Source organism: Ovis aries, chromosome 6 (assembly GCF_016772045.2).
Source record: "Ovis aries strain OAR_USU_Benz2616 breed Rambouillet chromosome 6, ARS-UI_Ramb_v3.0, whole genome shotgun sequence".
Taxonomy (NCBI): Eukaryota; Metazoa; Chordata; class Mammalia; order Artiodactyla; family Bovidae; genus Ovis; species Ovis aries.
The window spans coordinates 101,737,453-101,755,006 of NC_056059.1; the positions used below are offsets into that span (position 1 = coordinate 101,737,453).

The window sequence follows — 17,554 nt, forward strand, 5'->3', positions numbered from 1 at the left end:
CATTAATGGTTGGGGCATAGACTTGGATTACTGTGATATTAAATGTAAACTACTTTTACATTATATTCTAAATCCTTTGTTGCCATTTCAACATTCTTCAAAGAAAATCACCAGGAGTAGCTACCTTCTCAAGAAACTACTTTTTTTGCTCATCCTTAAGAAGCAGTTCCTCATCTGTTAAAGTTTTATCATGAGATGGTAGCAATTCAGTCACATCTTCAGGCTTCACTTCTAATTCTAATTCTCCTGCTTTTTCACTGCAAGAATCTGCAGTTCCTCCCTCCACTGAAGTCTCAAACCCTTTAAAGTTATCCAGGAGGGTTAGAATCAACTTCCTCTAAACTCCTGTTTAATTGATATTCTGACCTTGCCCCATGAATCACAAATATTCTTAATGACAACTAGAATAGTGAATCCTTTCCAGAAGGTTTTCAATCTACTTTTCCGAGATCCACCATAAAAATCACTGTTTATGGCAGCTCTGTCCTTTCAAAATGTCTTAAATAATAAGACTTGAAAGTGGAAATCATTCCTCAGTCCATGACCTCCATAATGGATGCTGTGCTAGCAGACATGAAAACAACATCAATTTCACTGTACATCTCCATCAGAGCTCTTGGGTGAGCAGATGCCTTATCAATGAGCAGTAATATGTCAAAAGGAATCTTTTTTGAGCACTAGGTCTCAACAGTGGGCTTAAATTATCTAGTAAACCATATCATGAATAGATGTGCTGCCATCTAGGCTTTGTTTTTTCGTATAGAGAGCACAGGCAGAGTAGATTAGCATCATTCTTAAGGGCCCCAGGATTTCCGGAATGGTAAACAAGCATTGGTTTCAACTTAAAGTCACTGGGTATATTAACCCCTAACAAGACAGTTAGGCTGTCCTTTGAAGCTTTGAAGTCAGGCATTGACTTCTCCTCTATAGCTATGAAAATCCTAAATGGAATCTTCTTCTAATAGAAGGCTGCTTTGACAATGCTAGAAATCTGTTGCTCAGTGTTACCACCTTCATTAATCATCTTAGTTAGGTCATCTGGATAACTTTCTGCAGCTTCTACTTCAGTACTTGCTACTTCACCTTGTACTTTTATGTTAAGATGATGGCATCTTTTCTTAAACCTTATGAACCTACCTGTGCTAGCATCAAACTATTTGACTTACATGCAGAGTACATCATGTGAAATACCAAGCTAGATAAAGCAGAAGCTGGAATCAAGATAGCTGGGAAAAATATCAATAACCTCAGATACACAGATGACACCACCCTTATGGCAGAAAGCAAAGAAGAACTAAAAACCCTCTTGATGAAAGTAAAAGAAGAGAGTGAAAAACTTGGCTTAAAACTCAAAATTCAGAAAACTAAGATCATGGCATCTGGTCCCATCACTTCATGGCAAATAGATGGGGAAAGAGTAGAAACAGTGGCAGACTTTATTTTGGGGGGGCTCAAAAATCACTGCAGATGGTGACTGCAGCCATGAAATTAAAAGACCCTTGCTCCTTGGAAGAAAAGCTATGACCAACCTAGACAACATATTTAAAAACAGAGACGTTATTTTGCCAACAAAGGTCCATCTAGTCAAAGCTATGATTTTTTGAGTAGTCATGTATGGATGTGAGAGTTGGACTATAAAGATAGCTGAGTGCCAAATAACTGATGCGTTTGAACTGTGGTGTTGGTGAAGACTCTTGAAAGTCCCTTGGACTGCAAGGAGATCAAGCCAGTCAATCCAAAAGGAAATCATTCCTGAATATTCATTGGGAGGACTGATGGTGAAGCTGAAAATCCAATACTTTGGCCACCTGATGTGAAGAACTGACTCCTTGGAAAAGACCCTGATGCTGAGAAAGATTGAAGGCAGGAGGAGAAGGGGATGACAGAGGATGAGATGGTTGGATGGCATCACTGACTCGATGGACATGAGTTTGAGCAAGCTTCAGGAGTTGGTGATGGACAGGAAAGCCTGGCATGCTGCAGTCCATAGGGTAGCAAAGAGTTGGACACGATTGAGTGACTGAACTGAATTGACTGACTGGCAGTTTCCTCATTTCTCTCAGCATTTGTAGAATTGAAGGAACTTAAGACCTTGCTCTGGATTAGGTTTTGGCTTCCGGAAATGTTGTGGATGGCTAAATCTTCTATCCAGACCAGTAAAACTTCTTCCATACCAGAAATAAAGATGTTTCATTTTCTTATCATTCATGTGTTCACTGGAGTAGTGATTTTAATTTCCTTCAAGAACTTTTCCTTTGCATTCACAACTTAGCTAACTTTTTGGCAAAAGAGGCCTAACTTCTGGCTGACTTCAGCTTATAATGGACTTCCCTCATAGCTCAGATGGTAAAGAATCCACCTGCAATGCAGGAGACACTGGTTTGATTCCTGGGTTGGGAAGATCCCCTGGAGAAGGGATAGGCTACCTACTCCAGTATTCTTGGGCTTCCTTTGTGGCTCAGCTGGTAAAGAATCCGCCTGCAATGCAGGAGACCTGGGTTTGATCCCTGGGTTGGAAAGATCCCCTGGAGAAGAGAAAGGCTACCCACCCCAGTATTTTGACCTGGAGAATACAGTCTGACCTGAGAATACAGTTTGACCTGAGAATATAGTCCAAGGGGTCACAAAGAGTTGGACACAACTGAGAAATTTTCACTTTCACTTTCAGCTTATAATGACTTCCTCACCAGGCTTAATCATTTCTAGCTTTTAATTTAAAAGTGTCTCAAGACACTGCTATAAAATCAGCGTACAGCCAACAGGTTTCAGAATGGCCAGGGAATAAAATATTTTTCTATCATTTGTGGTGGAGACAGTTCGGTTCTCTGTGGATACTCATGTGCTCTACTACATTTCCCAGCCTCCCTTGAAGTTCTACTGGGGCATTTCTGGCCAAGGGATTACAAACAGAAGTGGCAGGTGCCACCTAATGCATTTTGTAGGTATCTTGACCTTTTTCAGAATGAGTTAGAGATGTATCAAGTATATAACCAGATAAATATTTACCTTTAGAGAAGACAGACAAAAGAATAGTTGAATAACATATTCCTGATTAGTACTGTTTTTAGAACTCAGAAAGAAAATGGACATTACTCTTCTTAACCTACTGAAAAATTTCACCTTTGGTAAAATTTTAGCCTTTGAACCCCAACCTCAATAATAGCTTTGCAGAAGAGCAAAACTATCACTTAATTTATTTTTTGAAGTCTTACACCAGAAGGGCAATGAAATTAAAATACTGTATTTAAGGAATTGGGTTTCCCTGGTGCTCACATGGTAAAGAATCTACCTGTAATGCAAGAGCCCCAGGATCAATCCCAGGGTTGGGAAGATCCCCTGGAGAACAGAATATCTACCCACTAATTAGCTGATATCTTAGGAACACTTATATAGATTAAAGTGGAATCCACAAATTGGTGCTTTTCTGACAGAGCATTAAGTAATGCTCAAAATTCTCCAAGCCAGGCTTCAGCAATACATGAACTGCCAGATGTTCAAGCTGGTTTTAGAAAAGGCAGAGGAACCAGAGATCAAATTGCCGACATCCGTTGGATCTTTGAAAAAGCAAGAGAGTTCCAAAAAAAAAAAACATCCATTTTTGCTTTATTCACTATGCCAAAGCCTTTGACTGCGTGGATCACAGCAAACTGTGGAAAATTCTGAAAGAGATGGGGATACTAGACCACCTCACCTGCCTCTTGAGAAACCTGTATGCAGGTCAAGAAGCAACAGTTAGAACTGGACATGGAGCAACAGACTGGTTCCAAACAGGAAAAGGAGTATGTCAAGGCTGTATATTATCATCCTGCTTATTTAACTTATATGCAGAGTACATCATGAGAAACCCTGGACTGCAAGAAACACAAGCTGGAATCAAGATTGCTGGGAGAAATATCAATAACCACAGGTATGCAGATGACACCACCTTTATGGCAGAAAGTGAAGAAGAACTAAAGAGCCTCTTGATGAAAGTGAAAGAGGAGAGTGAAAAAGTTGGCTTAAAACTCAACATTCAGAAAATGAAGATCATGGCATCTGGGCCTATCACTTGATGACAAATAGATGGGGGAACAATGTCAGACTTTATTTTTGAGGGCTCCAAAATCACTGCAGATGGTGATTGCAGCCATGAAATTAAAAGATGCTTACTCCTTGGAAGGAAAGTTATGACCAACCTAGATAGCATATTAAAAAGCAGAGACATTATTTTGTCAACAAAGGTCCATCTAGTCAAGGATATGGTTTTTCCAGTAGTCATGTATGGATGTGAGAGTTGGACTGTGAAGAAAGCTGAGTGCCAAAGAATTGATGCTTTTGAACTGTGGTGTTGGAGAAGACTCTTGAGAGTCCCTTGGACTGCAAGGAGATCCAACCAGTCCATTCTGAAGGAGATCAGCCCTGGGATTTCTTTGGAGGGAATGATGCTGAAGCTGAAACTCCAGTACTTTGGCCACCTCATGCGAAGAGTTGACTCATTGGAAAAGATTCTGATGCTGGGAGGGTTTTGGGGCAGGAGGAGAAGGGGCCGATGGAGGATGAGATGGCTGGATGGCATCACCGACTCGATGGACGTGAGTCTGAGTGAACTCCGGGAGCTGGTGCTGGACAGGGAGGCCTGGCGTGGTGCGATTCATGGGGTCGCAAAGAGTCGGACACGACTGAGTGACTGAACTCAAGTGAACCTAACTGACAGAGCATTATTAACCATACACTGAAAACCACGGATAATTCTGGGACCTTTCACAGCACAATTATTTTGTCAGATATAAGCAATAACTTCATGTAATCTGATTACTACCTCAACCATAATTGCTCTCATAATATTGAGCTACATTCCTTTCAGGTTAAGATCATTCAACAAGAAGTCAAGCCTGAACTTTTACATGTTTCAAGCAAACCAAACACATACTCACATAAACCAATAGAGAAGTTTATCATTACAGAACCAAATCTTAGGTAGGATCTATATATTTGTGTTAGATAATATTTAGTAGCATAACGGAGTCTACTAACTGGAATAATTACTTAATAAATTTCTATTAAAAAAGCCTGCCCAAGGTATAAGACATAAATGTCACACTAAAGTCACTCTTTTGAAATCTGTTTAAAAGTTAAGTTTTCGTTTATTTAGAACAGCCACCATTTGTGGCTAGGAAAATTATTATTACTATATATACACACATAGCGCATTTCTTATCCAGACATAGAGCAGAAAAATAAAATTTAGTTACCTAGTCATCTTGTAATATTTTATATCTATTAAGAAAAGCATTGCTTTAACTAGAAAATTCAACATGCTCAGTCTTGGCAATTATATCTAACAAGGGGCTATACCAAAAAGCACTAACTTCTGAAGACACTGAAAACAATTTTGACATTAAGAACTCTAGAAAGAGACTGCTATTTATGTCATTATCCAGTAATATTTTAGACCTTATACATCACTACTGTCCTTTGGAATTTATATAAAAGTCTTCTTTTTTTTTCCCACCAGTGACCAATAGTATCTTAGGCTTCTTTGCATTTAATTATAGTATTTTGGTTCTGAGTCCTAGTCGCTACTCAGTTCAGTTAAAATTCTGTATAACCAATAGAAGATGTCAAAATTCCATGATGAGACTGGATAATGACATTCTAGTAAAATGGTTCGGGTTTCCAACCCCAGAATAAAACATAATTGAATTCTGTCTTGGTAGTTAGTGGCATTGTAAAGATTAAATGAGATAAAGTCTTAATGTAGTCCTCACAGATAGTAAACCTCTGTTAAGTATTGAGGTGTTTCCTTTTCTGATTTATTATCGTTTAGCCCATAGTTATCACTGAGGTTTTAACTCAAAGCGGAAGAAGTTTTCTTTATATTTTAAGCCAAGCTACTCTCTACTGTGCTTTAGACTAGATGGTGTGTTCTTTGAGGAGAGTAACAATACCCACCCTGTACCCTTAATTTCTACAAGTTACAGGTTCATATTAGAGCTACTCAGTAAAGAAGTGTGTTAGTCACTTAGTTGTGTCTGACCCTTTACAACCCCATGGATTGTAGCCCTCCAGGTTCCTCTGTCTGTGGAATTCTCCAGGCAAGAAATATTGGAGTGGGTAGCTATTCCCTTCTCCAGAGGATCTTCCTGACCCAGTTATCAAACATGGGTCTCCTGCATTGCAGGCAGACTCTTTACCGTCTGAGCCACCAGGGAACCCCACTCAATAAAGATGTGTTGAATAAATGAATGATGGAGCCAATCAATAATCATTCAATATGTAGGTGTCTCCAATCAATAATCATTCGATGTGTAGATGTCTCCATGCAAAGAAAGCCCAAAGAGTTTCTGTGTCACAGCAAAAAAGCAGATCACTGAGCTCAGTCTCTTTATTTCCACTGTTACATAAAACCATAATTGTTGACTCACTAACATGAACCTCCTGTCTCTTAAGGCTTTTGGAAAATCAAGAAATCATTTTAAATGATTTGTAACCAACTCGAGCATCAATAATAGGATAGGGCAATAAGTTGATAAATTGTTAGATAAATGTTAGATTAACACTTGTGATTAACAAATTAACCAAAATACAAATTAAATATATTCCAATCCCATCACTTCACGGCAATTAGATGGTTAAAGAGTGGAAACAGTGGCTGACTTTATTTTGGGGGCTCCAAAATCACTGCAGATGGTGATTGCAGCCATGAAATTAAAAGACGCTTACTCCTTGGAAGGAAAGTTATGAACAACCTAGACAGCATATTAAAAAGCAGACATTACTTTGTCAACAAAGGTCCATCTAGTCAAGGCTATGGTTTTTCCAGTGGTCATGTATGGATGTGAGAGTTGGACCATAAAGAAAGCTGAGCACCAAAGAATTGATGCTTTTGCACTGTGGTTTTAGAGAAGACTCTTGAGAGTCCCTTGGACTGCAAGGAGATCCAGCCAGTCCATTCTAAAGGAGATCAGCCCTGGATGTTCATTGGTAGGACTGATGTTGAAGCTGAAACCAATACTTTGGCCGCCTGATGTGAAGAGCTGACTCATTTTAAAAGACCCTGATGCTGGGAAAGATTGAGGGCAGGAGAAGGGGATGACAGAGGATGAGATGATTGGATGGCATCACCAACTCAATGGACATGGGTTGGGGTGGACTCCAGGTGTTGGTGATGGACAGGGAAGCCTGGCGTGCTGGAGTTCATGGGGTCACAAAGAATCAGACACGACTGAGCGACTGAACTGAACTGAACTGAACTGATATGCACTTATCAAGATGTTAAGATGTTGAGAAATTGACTTGATTTTCAAAGGTGAGCAAATTTCTACTAGTGCTTTTCTGAGTTTTTATTTACCCTTTCTTATTCAAAAAGCACTTATTGAGCATTTCCTGAATTAAGGTAGAAGTCTGGGCTTGGCAGACAAGGATAAGGATGCCTGGCCCTACCCTAGAGGCCATCACCATTGAGCTGGGAAAGCATAAACCTGTACAACCAACGGTAACACAAACTGGGATGTGGTGAATGCTGCAGACACCAGTGGGTGTGCATGTGGTTTCCAACGTACATTATCTCTCTGTGTGTTATCTTTCTTGGTTAAAACCATGACTCATCTATTCAGTACACCAGAGTTTCAAAAACAGCAATTTTCACAGATTTTGTTCTTAATTCATAGAGTGAAATTTAACAGTTCTTCACTTTTCTATTCAATTGAGAAAAGAAGGCTAAGAAGGTTTACCTACATCTCTGGAGAATCAAGAGTTCTGGCACTTTCAATTCCCTATTGGTCTACATTTTGTAAATGATTTATACAAGGGACAAACTTAAGATTGTTTTTTATTGTCTATGACAAATTTCTCCCCATAATAGAGCAAGAAACCTCCTGTCTACAAAAGCTGCTTGATGTTTTTAAAGAAAAAAAAAAAGAAATGAATAGGAGTAGCTTAAAAATTCAATGAATCTCATGGTCTTCAAATAATTTAACAAAGAAATAAGGTTATTACTACAGTTAACTGGCATATTTACTGTTGATAACTACCTGGGCAATTTTATTTTCTATATTTTCTGTGATTTCTTTCTTATAACAGTGAGAAACCTGGAAATATGATATAACTTTTTAAAGCCAGAGGTTAAGATTCAAGAGACCTAGATTCTGGATATTGTTGCTTAGTCACTAAGCTGCATCCGACTTTTTGCGACCCCATGAACTGTAGCTTGCCAGGCTCCTCTGTCTGTGAGATTTCCCAGGCAAGAATCCTGGAGTGCCTTGTCATTTCCTTCTCCAGGGACTCTTCCCACTTAGGGATGGAGCCCATGCCTCCTGCATTGGCAGGCAGATTCTTTTACCACTGAGCCACCAGGGAAGCCCTCCATTTGGGATATACTCAATCCCTAATCATTGACAAGTTACTTAAAGGTCTTCACATACCACCTGTGAGGCAAGAAGTTGGGACAACCTAACCCTACTGTGCATGGTGTTAAATGTCGCTGCATACCAGGGATCCATGAGATATCTCATAAAATGAGAAGCTTCCAAAGCACATAGTTTGAAAGAAAACTCAAGCAAATAAATAAATAAAACTCAAATAAATAAATTCTGTATTCATTTAGAGAAAATAAATACACCATTTTCTTTAAATTGCTGGAATAGTAAATGAGGCACACTGCTACAGGATAGAAAAAAATAAACATCATCAAATTAAAATTCTACATGGAAAGTAAATTAAGCACTCTGAGTCACACCTAGAAATATCCTGCTTGCTATGATATTTTTAGGGTTTAAGTTATAGAATACACATGTATATTTTCTAGGTATTAAAAGTTCACAATAAGCAAAAAAAAAAAATCAGAGCCATTAAAAAAGTTCATGCTTCATTTCTTCTCTTTATTCCTTTGCTTTAAACTCTTTAAGAACTCTTCCTAGAAATAGACATTCTGAATCTGTACGCAAATTTGGGGAGATGATTTAAAAATAACTTCAACCCACACAGAAACTTTTTGGACTAAAAATAATAGCTGAAGTTTTAAGATTTTTTTGATAATTTCTTAAATTCAGATTAATCTCAAAATATGTAAAAAAATAAACTTTTTTGTTTGTTTTTGGTTTGGTTCTTAAGGGCTAACACCCATGATAAATGACTAGGATCATGGACACTAAGGAAATGGCTTACAATCATAAAGCTTGCAAATGGTCCAGATATCCTAACCAGAAATTCAGACCCGCTCATTTTCCACCAGGGCACTATCATAGCTGCAATTGACTGCATTAACCAAACATGTATCATTCATTCATTCATTATGCAAATATTTGGTGAGAGCCCACCCTCTGCCAGATATTATTGTTAGTACTACAACATAGCTGTGTGCAAAAGAGACAAACTCCCAACTATGTGCTGTAATTATTCAACAACTGGCTGGGGTTGGGGGAGGGAAGAGGACTCATCTGCACCAATTGTTTATTTACATAATGTACATATTCCTATCATGACAGATCTACCAAACCAACATCACTGAACTTAGAGCAGGGAAGAGGTGTGCACGCTCAATGCTTGTGAGCCTTGTCAGCCTGTGGGAGCTCACAGCACATCACTGAAAAACTTCCATGCCCAAGCAAAAAATGTATTCCAGCAGAAACAACATGCAAGTCACATATATCAAGAGCTGTCATGGAGGGGACAAAATAGAAGACAAAGAAGTTGGGTAGGAAGTGTGAGATAGGCAGTGTGGAGTAGGAAGGGGTAATTTTAGATAGATAAGCAGGAAAGACTCCTTTAAAAATGAATATTTGAGCCAACTTCTGAAGATAGTGAATGAGTGAGCCAAGTGGATAATAAAGGTAGAGCATTTTAAGGAAGCGTGTCTAGGTGGCAATACCCAAGGCAAAGGGTTAGGTATTTATTTTGAAGACATCTCACTGACCAAATGGTTTTTCTGTTTTGTTTGTTTTGGTTTTAACCAAGGAGTGACATGATCTCACTTATATTTTTCAAATATATCTCTTGATGAAGTTTTGAGAGTAAACCCCTTAAGCTCCTGCAATAACCCAGGCTTGGATCAGAATCAGTTCAGTTCAGTTCAGTCGCTCAGGAGAGTTTTACTCTTTGCGACCCCATGAACCACAGCATGCCAGGCCCCCCTGTCCATCACCAACTCCTGGAGTTTACCCAAATTCATGTCCATCGAGTTGGTGATGCCATCCAACCATCTCATCCTCTGTCATCCCCTTCTCCTCCTGCCCTCAATCTTTCCCAGCATCAGGGTCTTTTCTTTCTTTTTTTTTTTTTTTAGTTTTTTATTATTTAAATTTTAAAATCTTTAATTCTTACATGCATTCCCAAACATGAACCCCCCTCCCACCTCCCTCCCCATAACACCTCTCTGGGTCTCAAACGAGTCAGCTCTTCGCATCAGGTGGCCAAAGTATCGGAGTTTCAGCTTCAACATCAGTCCCTCCAATAAACACCCAGGACTGATTTCCTTTAGAATGGAATGGTTGGATCTCCTTGCAGTCCAAGGGACTCTTAAGAGTCTTCTCCACAGTTCAAACACCACAGTTCAAAAGCATCAATTCTTTGGTGCTCAGCTTTCTTTATAGTCCAACTCTCACACCCATACATAACTAATGGAAAAACCATAGCCTTGACTAGACAGACCTTTGTTGACAAAGTAATGTCTCTGCTTTTTAATATGCTGTCTAGGTTGGTCATAACTTTCCTTCCAAGGAGTGCCTTTTAATTTCATGGCTGCAGTTACCATCTGCAGTGATTTTGGAGCCCTCAAAAATAAAGTCAGCCACTGGTTCCACTGTTTCCCCATCTATTTACCACGAAGTTATGAGACCAGATGTCATGATCTTCGTTTTCTGAATGTTGAGCTTTAAACCAACTTTTTCACTCTTCTCTTTCACTTTCATCAAGAGGCTCTTTAATTCTTCACTTTCTGCCATAAGGGCGGTGTCATCTGCATATCTGAGGTAATTGATATTTCTCCCAGTGATCTTGATTCCAGCTTGTGCTTCTTCCAGCCTAGTGTTTCTCATGATGTACTCTGCATAGAAGTTAAATAAGCAGGGTGACAATACACAGCCTTGACGTACTCCTTTTCCTATTTGGAACCAGTCTGTTGTTTTATATTCAGTTCTGACTGTTGCTTCCTGACCTGAATACAGGTTTCTCAAGAGGCAGGTCAGGTGGTCTGGTATTCCCATCTCTTTCAGAATTTTCCACAGTTTATTGTGATCCACACAGTCAAAGGCTTTGGCATAGTCAATAAAGCAGAAATAGATGTTTTTCTGGAATTCTCTTTTTTGATGATCCAGCGGATGTTGGCAATTTGATCTCTGATTCCTCTGCCTTTTCTAAAACCAGCTTGAACATCTGGAAGTTCATGGTTCATATATTGCTGAAGCCTGGCTTGGAGAATTTTGAGCATTACTTTACTAATGTGTGAGATGAGTGCAATTGTGCAGTCGTTTGAGCATTCTTTGGCATTGCCTTTCTTTGGGATTGTCTTTCTTTGGGATTGGAATGAAAACTGACTTTTTCCGGTCCTATGGCCACTGCTGAGTTTTCCAAATTTGCTGACATATTGAGTGCAGCACTTTCACAGCATAATCTTTTAGTATTTGAAATAGCTCAACTGGAGTTCCATCACCTCCACTAGCTTTGTTCATAGTAATGCTTCCTAAGGCCCACTTGACTTTGCATTCCAGGATGTCTGGCTCTAGGTGAGTGATCACACCATTGTGGTTATCTGGGTCATGAAGATCTTTTTTGTACATTTCTTCTGTGTATTCTTGCCACCTCTTCTTAATATCTTCTGCTTCTGTTAGGTTCATACCATTCCTGTACTTTATGGAGCCCATCTTTGCATGAAATGTTCCCTTGGTATCTCTAATTTTAAGATCTCTAGTCTTACCATCAGAATGGATCAAAGTGGTAATGGAGAAATTGGTAAGATTCTACATTTAGTTTTAAAGGGGAGCCACAGAATTTGCCGACAGATTGGATGCAAAGTGTTGTCCAAAAGCTTATTCTGAAGATTTTGCTCTAAGCAACTGAAAAGAGGAGTTTAGCATTTACTGAATTAGAGCAGAGCAATTTTGAAGGAAAGATCAAGGATTTGGTTTGGTATATGTGTCATTTGCTACACCTATTAGACATCTGAGCTGAGATGTAGAACAAGCAATTGGGTATATGAGCCAAGTTTCAGGAAAGCTTTTGCTAGATGTATAACTGGGGAGTATTCATGGTATTGATAATATTTAAAACACTAGGATTTAAATGACAGCCCCACAAGAGAGAGCATGAATTTAGTGAAGATTTAGTTAACTATGTAACAAAAACATATTCTCAGTGCTCTGCAAGTATGAACTTGCTTGATTCTTATAAACCTATTATCTCTTCCCTTTTTATTAACCAAAGCACAGTAAGGTTAACTAACTCGCCCAAACTCAGAAGTAAATGGCTAAGTAAGTGGCAGATTTAGAATTTCTAGCCCAAGCTGCTCAGATTCAGAGATTTTTTTTTTCAATTTTAATTAAAGGAGGATAATTACTTTACAATATTGTAGTGGTTTTTGCCATACATCGACATGAATCAGTCATGGGTGCACACGTGTGCCCCATCCTGAACCCCTCTCCCACCCCATCCCCCTGGGTTGTCCCAGAGCACCAGCTCTGAGTGCTCTTCGTCATGCATGGAACTTGCACTGGTCGTCTATTTTACATATGGTAATATACATGTTTCAATGCTATTCTCTCCAATCATCCCACCCTCATCTTCTCCCACGTATTCCAAAAGTCTGTTCTTTACATCTGTGTCCCTTTTGCTGCCTTGCATATAGGATTGTCATTACTGTCTCTCTAAATTCCATATATATATATATATGTTAATACATTGTATTGGTTTTTCTCTTTCTGACCTACTTCACTCCAGATCCAGAGTTCTTATTAGAGAAATCATCTGAAAGCCTGGAAATGTTTGGCACTACAAAAATTTAGAGGCCAGGAAGATAAAATAGATCAGTAAATCCTATTCATAGAACATAATACATTTTATTTTTCTGTAGAAATTCTAACTACGCTCAGCGTAGAGAGTAGATTTACCAGTGTTTTGCTTCCTTTGTATTTTTCTATATTTTCTATAATAAGCATGTTACTTCTAGAATTAGAAAATATTGTATTAAAATAATATTATTTTGAGTTATTGTTTAAACTGCATTCCAAGGGACATATGTCATTCTGTGTATACAACCCATCTCAATGAGAAAATACAGCAAAAATCATTACAGAAAAAATGGAAGTGCTCTCTTCTTGGAGTACGATTAGAGCTACTATAAAATTTACCAGCCACATAACAATTCCTAGTGTAAAACTGAGCTCTATTAATGATACAATGACCACAGTCTTAAGTCAGAATGACCTAAACATACTTAGAGTAGGTACCAGTGCCTCAGGTAGACTTTTTCTTAAGAATATCATTTGTATGAATACAAGAGTGCAGACCTTCTATTGTCCGTGTACACTACCTTGTCACTAGCAGGTTAGAGATACCTTTATTTGTCATTATTGCCGCTAGCCTTATTTTTTCCCAACTACTGGCTAGAACAGGGCATTGAAAAATAGACTAAGGGCTGTGTGTGCATGTTCAGTTGTGTCTGACTCTTTGCAGCCTCATGGACTGTAGCCCATGAGGCTCTCTTCCATGGAATTTTCCCAGCAAAAATACTGGAGTGGGTTGCCATTCCCTTCTCCAGGGGATCTTCCCAACTCAGGAACCACAACCCTGTCTCTTGTGTCATCTGCATCGGCAGGTGGACTCTTTACCACTAGCACCACCAGGGAAGCCCAAACTAAGCGCTAACTACATACTGTTATATTTGAGTACTGGAGACTCTACTTGGGGCTCATCAGTCCTTGGATGAAAAATATCATTTATTTCAGCTATTTCAATTATTTAAACCACATTTTAAGGATTTGAAAAAGTCATTAATGATGTTAAATATAGTAAGAAATCACTTTATACAGAGATTAAGTACAATATTTACAATCATTAAAAAGAATTCTCTTCATTCCTATTCTAAGATAAATGAACTAGGGGGAAAAAATCTAGGCATCCAATTCTATTCCGTAGGCTACTTTTAATTCTACATAAACACTAACTTTAGTGTGAAACGTGCAAGATGAAATGGCAAAATGGAAATACAAGGGAATGTACTGTACCTTGTTTTACCTGTAAGGAACACACACCTGACAAAAGGCAATTTTCACATCCAAGGTTGGTTCACTGCAGTAGTACAATAAATGGAGGCTCATAAATACCTACAGAAAAAAAGGGGGGCATGAATTGCTAACTCACCTAATCATTTGTTATTTAACAGTTATAAAATTTAGCATAATTTGAATTATACACAAGGTGTCATGCACAACATATGTTTGACATAATCCTTTTCAGACCAGTGCTAGGTACTTTTCACAAATTGCAAATATTAAATGAAATAAGGTAAAAAAGGGCTTATCATCTATACTGATGGATGTCATCACAATCATAAAGACTAGATATAAGAAATTGAATATACCTAATATGTTAAATCACAATAAACTGTGGAAAATTCTGAAAGAGATGGGAATACAGACCACCTGACCTGCCTCTTGAGAAATCTGTATGCAGGTCAGGAAGCAACAGTTAGAACTGGACATGGAACAACAGACTGGTTCCAAATAGGAAAAGGAGTATGTCAAGGCTGTATATTGTCACCCTGCTTATTTAACTTATATGCATCATGAGAAATGCTGGACTGGAAGAAACACGAGCTGGAATCAAGATTGCTGGGAGAAATATCAATAACCTCAGATATGCAGATGACACCACCCTTATGGCAGAAAGTGAAGAGGAGCTAAAAAGCCTCTTGATGAAAGTGAAAGAGGAGAGTGAAAAAGTTGGCTTAAAGCTCAACATTCAGAAAACGAAGATCATGGCATCCGGTCCCATCACTTCATGGGAAATAGATAGGGAAACAGTGGAAACAGTGTCAGACTTTATTTTTGGGGAGCTCCAAAAACACTGCAGATGGTGATTGCAGCCATGAAATTAAAAGACGCTTACTCCTTGGAAGAAAAGTTACGACCAACCTAGATAGCGTATTGAAAAGCAGAGACATTACTTTGCCAACAAAGGTCCGTCTAGTCAAGGCTGTGGTTTTTCCTGTGGTCATGTATGGATGTGAGAGTTGGACTGTGAAGAAGGCTGAGCGCCGAAGAATTGATGCTTTTGAACTGTGGTGTTGGAGAAGACTCTTGAGAGTCCCTTGGACTGCAAGGAGATCCAATCAGTCCATTCTGAAGGAGGTCAGCCCTGGGATTTCTTTGGAAGGAAAGATGCTAAAGCTGAAACTCCAGTACGTTGGCCACCTCACGAGAAGAGTTGACTCATTGAAAAAGATTCTGATGCTGGGAGGGACTGGGGGCAGGAAGAGAAGAGGATGATGGAGGATGAGATGGCTGGATGGCATCCCGGACTCGATGGACGTGAGTCTGAGTGAACTCTGGGAGTTGGTGATGAACAGGGAGGCCTGGCGTGCTGCGATTCATGGGGTCGCAAAGAGTCGGACACGACTGAGCGACTGAACTGAACTGAACTGAACTGAACTGAATATGTTAAAGTTAACTACATCCTATCACAGAGCACTTTCAGTTCTGGACTTCCCTGGTGGCTCAGATGGTAAAGAATCTGCCTACAATGCAGGAGACCCAGGTTAGGACCTTAGGTCAGGAAGATTCCCCTGGAGAAATGAATGGCTATCTGCTCCAGTGTGCTTGCCTGGAGAATCCCATGGACAGAGGAGCCTGGTAGCTTACAGTCCATGGGGTCAAAGTTACGTACATCTTATCACAAAGCACTTTCAGTTCTAGGCTTCTAATTCTTAAAAATATCAAATATATGCTCAAGAAAATATATATAAGAATATTTATTGTAGAATTAAGGGCTTCCCCGATGGTTCAGCAGTAGAGAATCTGCCTGCAATGCAGAAGAGGCAGGAGACCCTGGTTCAGTTTCTGGGTCCAGAAGATCCCCTGGAGAAGGAAAAGACAACCCACTCCAGTTTTTTCACCTAGATAATCCCGTGGACAGGAGAACCTGGTGGGCGATAGTCCATACAGTCGCAAAGAGTCAGACGGGACTGAAGCAACTGAGCACACACTCAAATAAAATTTAATTTATAATAAAATTACAGACAGGACTTGGAGTAATTGAATCAGAGCTTAGGGTATCACCATAGATAAATATTTCAAACTTGATGCTGAATGGGGGAAAAGTATCTTTCAAAAAAGTATCAATATCATTATTAGTGTAAAATTTTGAAGTATAAAAAATAATATAAATTGCTTTGTTATCTAACCATATAACCATAGAGTAAAAAAGATACTATATTAACGTGGTTAATCGTGGTGGTAAGAAAAGATTTCAAGTGTATTATTTTCTGTATGTTTCTTAAAACTCCTAAAGTTTTAAGGAGAGAATAATAATCTAATGGTGGAAGTGCCAAATTAGGTGTTGATTATTTGGAAATGATGAGGCAGCATCACAAAAATCCAACTGAAATCTTATTCAGTTCAATTAAACACACTTTATTGAATATTTATTATGCAAATGATACAATTCTGTGATTAAACAATTTTAAAACCACTATTGACAAAGACATCTGTTTCAGGCAATATGAATGGCTAGATATCCTGAAAACCACTTTCAGTGCAAAATTGTTAAAAAGGTTAGATGAAAGAGACAAAATATATTTTTTTAAATGCATAGCTGAGCTGCTCGAGAAAAAAAGGTAAGAAGAATTCTGCGAGACTGAAAACAAAGTGAAAGGATCCACGCAGAGAAGTAAATGAGCTGAACCTGTCACTTGTGCTCAGACCATCTGCTGATGTCTGAAGATCAGAACCTTAGCTTTTAGAGGGCAGCAGGCAAGAAGCCAAAGCTTGGAGCTAATCTGTGATGGGTAGTCATACCGGAAACACCTGCATAACATTTACTACAAAAAGTTTCAAACAAAACTCTGAAACAAGCAAAATAATTCCAGAAGTTCAGAATTGCAAATACACACACACACACACACACACACACACACAGATTTATCTTTTACATTGGAATGTGTGTAGATTTTTTTAAATACAAAGAAGAAATGGAAGGAGTAGAATATATAAGACATTTCTGAAGAACAAGGTGGATATTTTAGGGGGTTGGGAGAGAATTGCTCTACCAGACAATAAGATTTAATATAAAGCTGTAGCATATAATCTGGAGAAGGAAATGGCAACCCACTCCAGTACTCTTGCCTGGAAAATCTCATGGATGGAGGAGCATTGCAGGCTATAGTCCACGGGGTTGCAAAGAGTTGGACATGACTGAGCGACTTCACTTCACTTGTAGTATGTAAAGCTATATGGTGTTGATGCTGAGACAGTTGCTCATTCATGTCTGACTCTTTCTGGCTCCATGAACTGTAGCCCACCAGGCTCCTCTGTCCATGGGATTCTCCAGGCAAGAATACCAGAGTGGGTAGCCATTCTCTTCTCTG

The 17,554-nt window shown here is 39.0% G+C and overlaps 1 protein-coding gene across 11 annotated transcripts in view; it reads right to left on the minus strand.

Moving 5' to 3' along the window:
* Nucleotides 1-17,554, minus strand: part of MAPK10 (mitogen-activated protein kinase 10) — a 417,204-nt gene that overhangs the window by 177,893 nt on the left and 221,757 nt on the right. For 8 of the 11 annotated variants that reach the window (XM_042251606.2, XM_012180302.4, XM_042251608.2 and 5 more), the window contains one exon: nt 14,223-14,294. The exons of 1 other annotated variant lie outside the window; for it this stretch is intronic. In XM_042251606.2, the coding sequence (XP_042107540.1) occupies nt 14,223-14,288 (66 nt within the window). In that variant the 5' untranslated portion in view covers nt 14,289-14,294. Of the gene's footprint in view, nt 1-14,195; nt 14,295-17,554 lie in introns of all 11 variants that reach the window. 2 more of the 11 variants (XM_027971155.3, XM_042251607.2) reach the window with 1 other exon arrangement.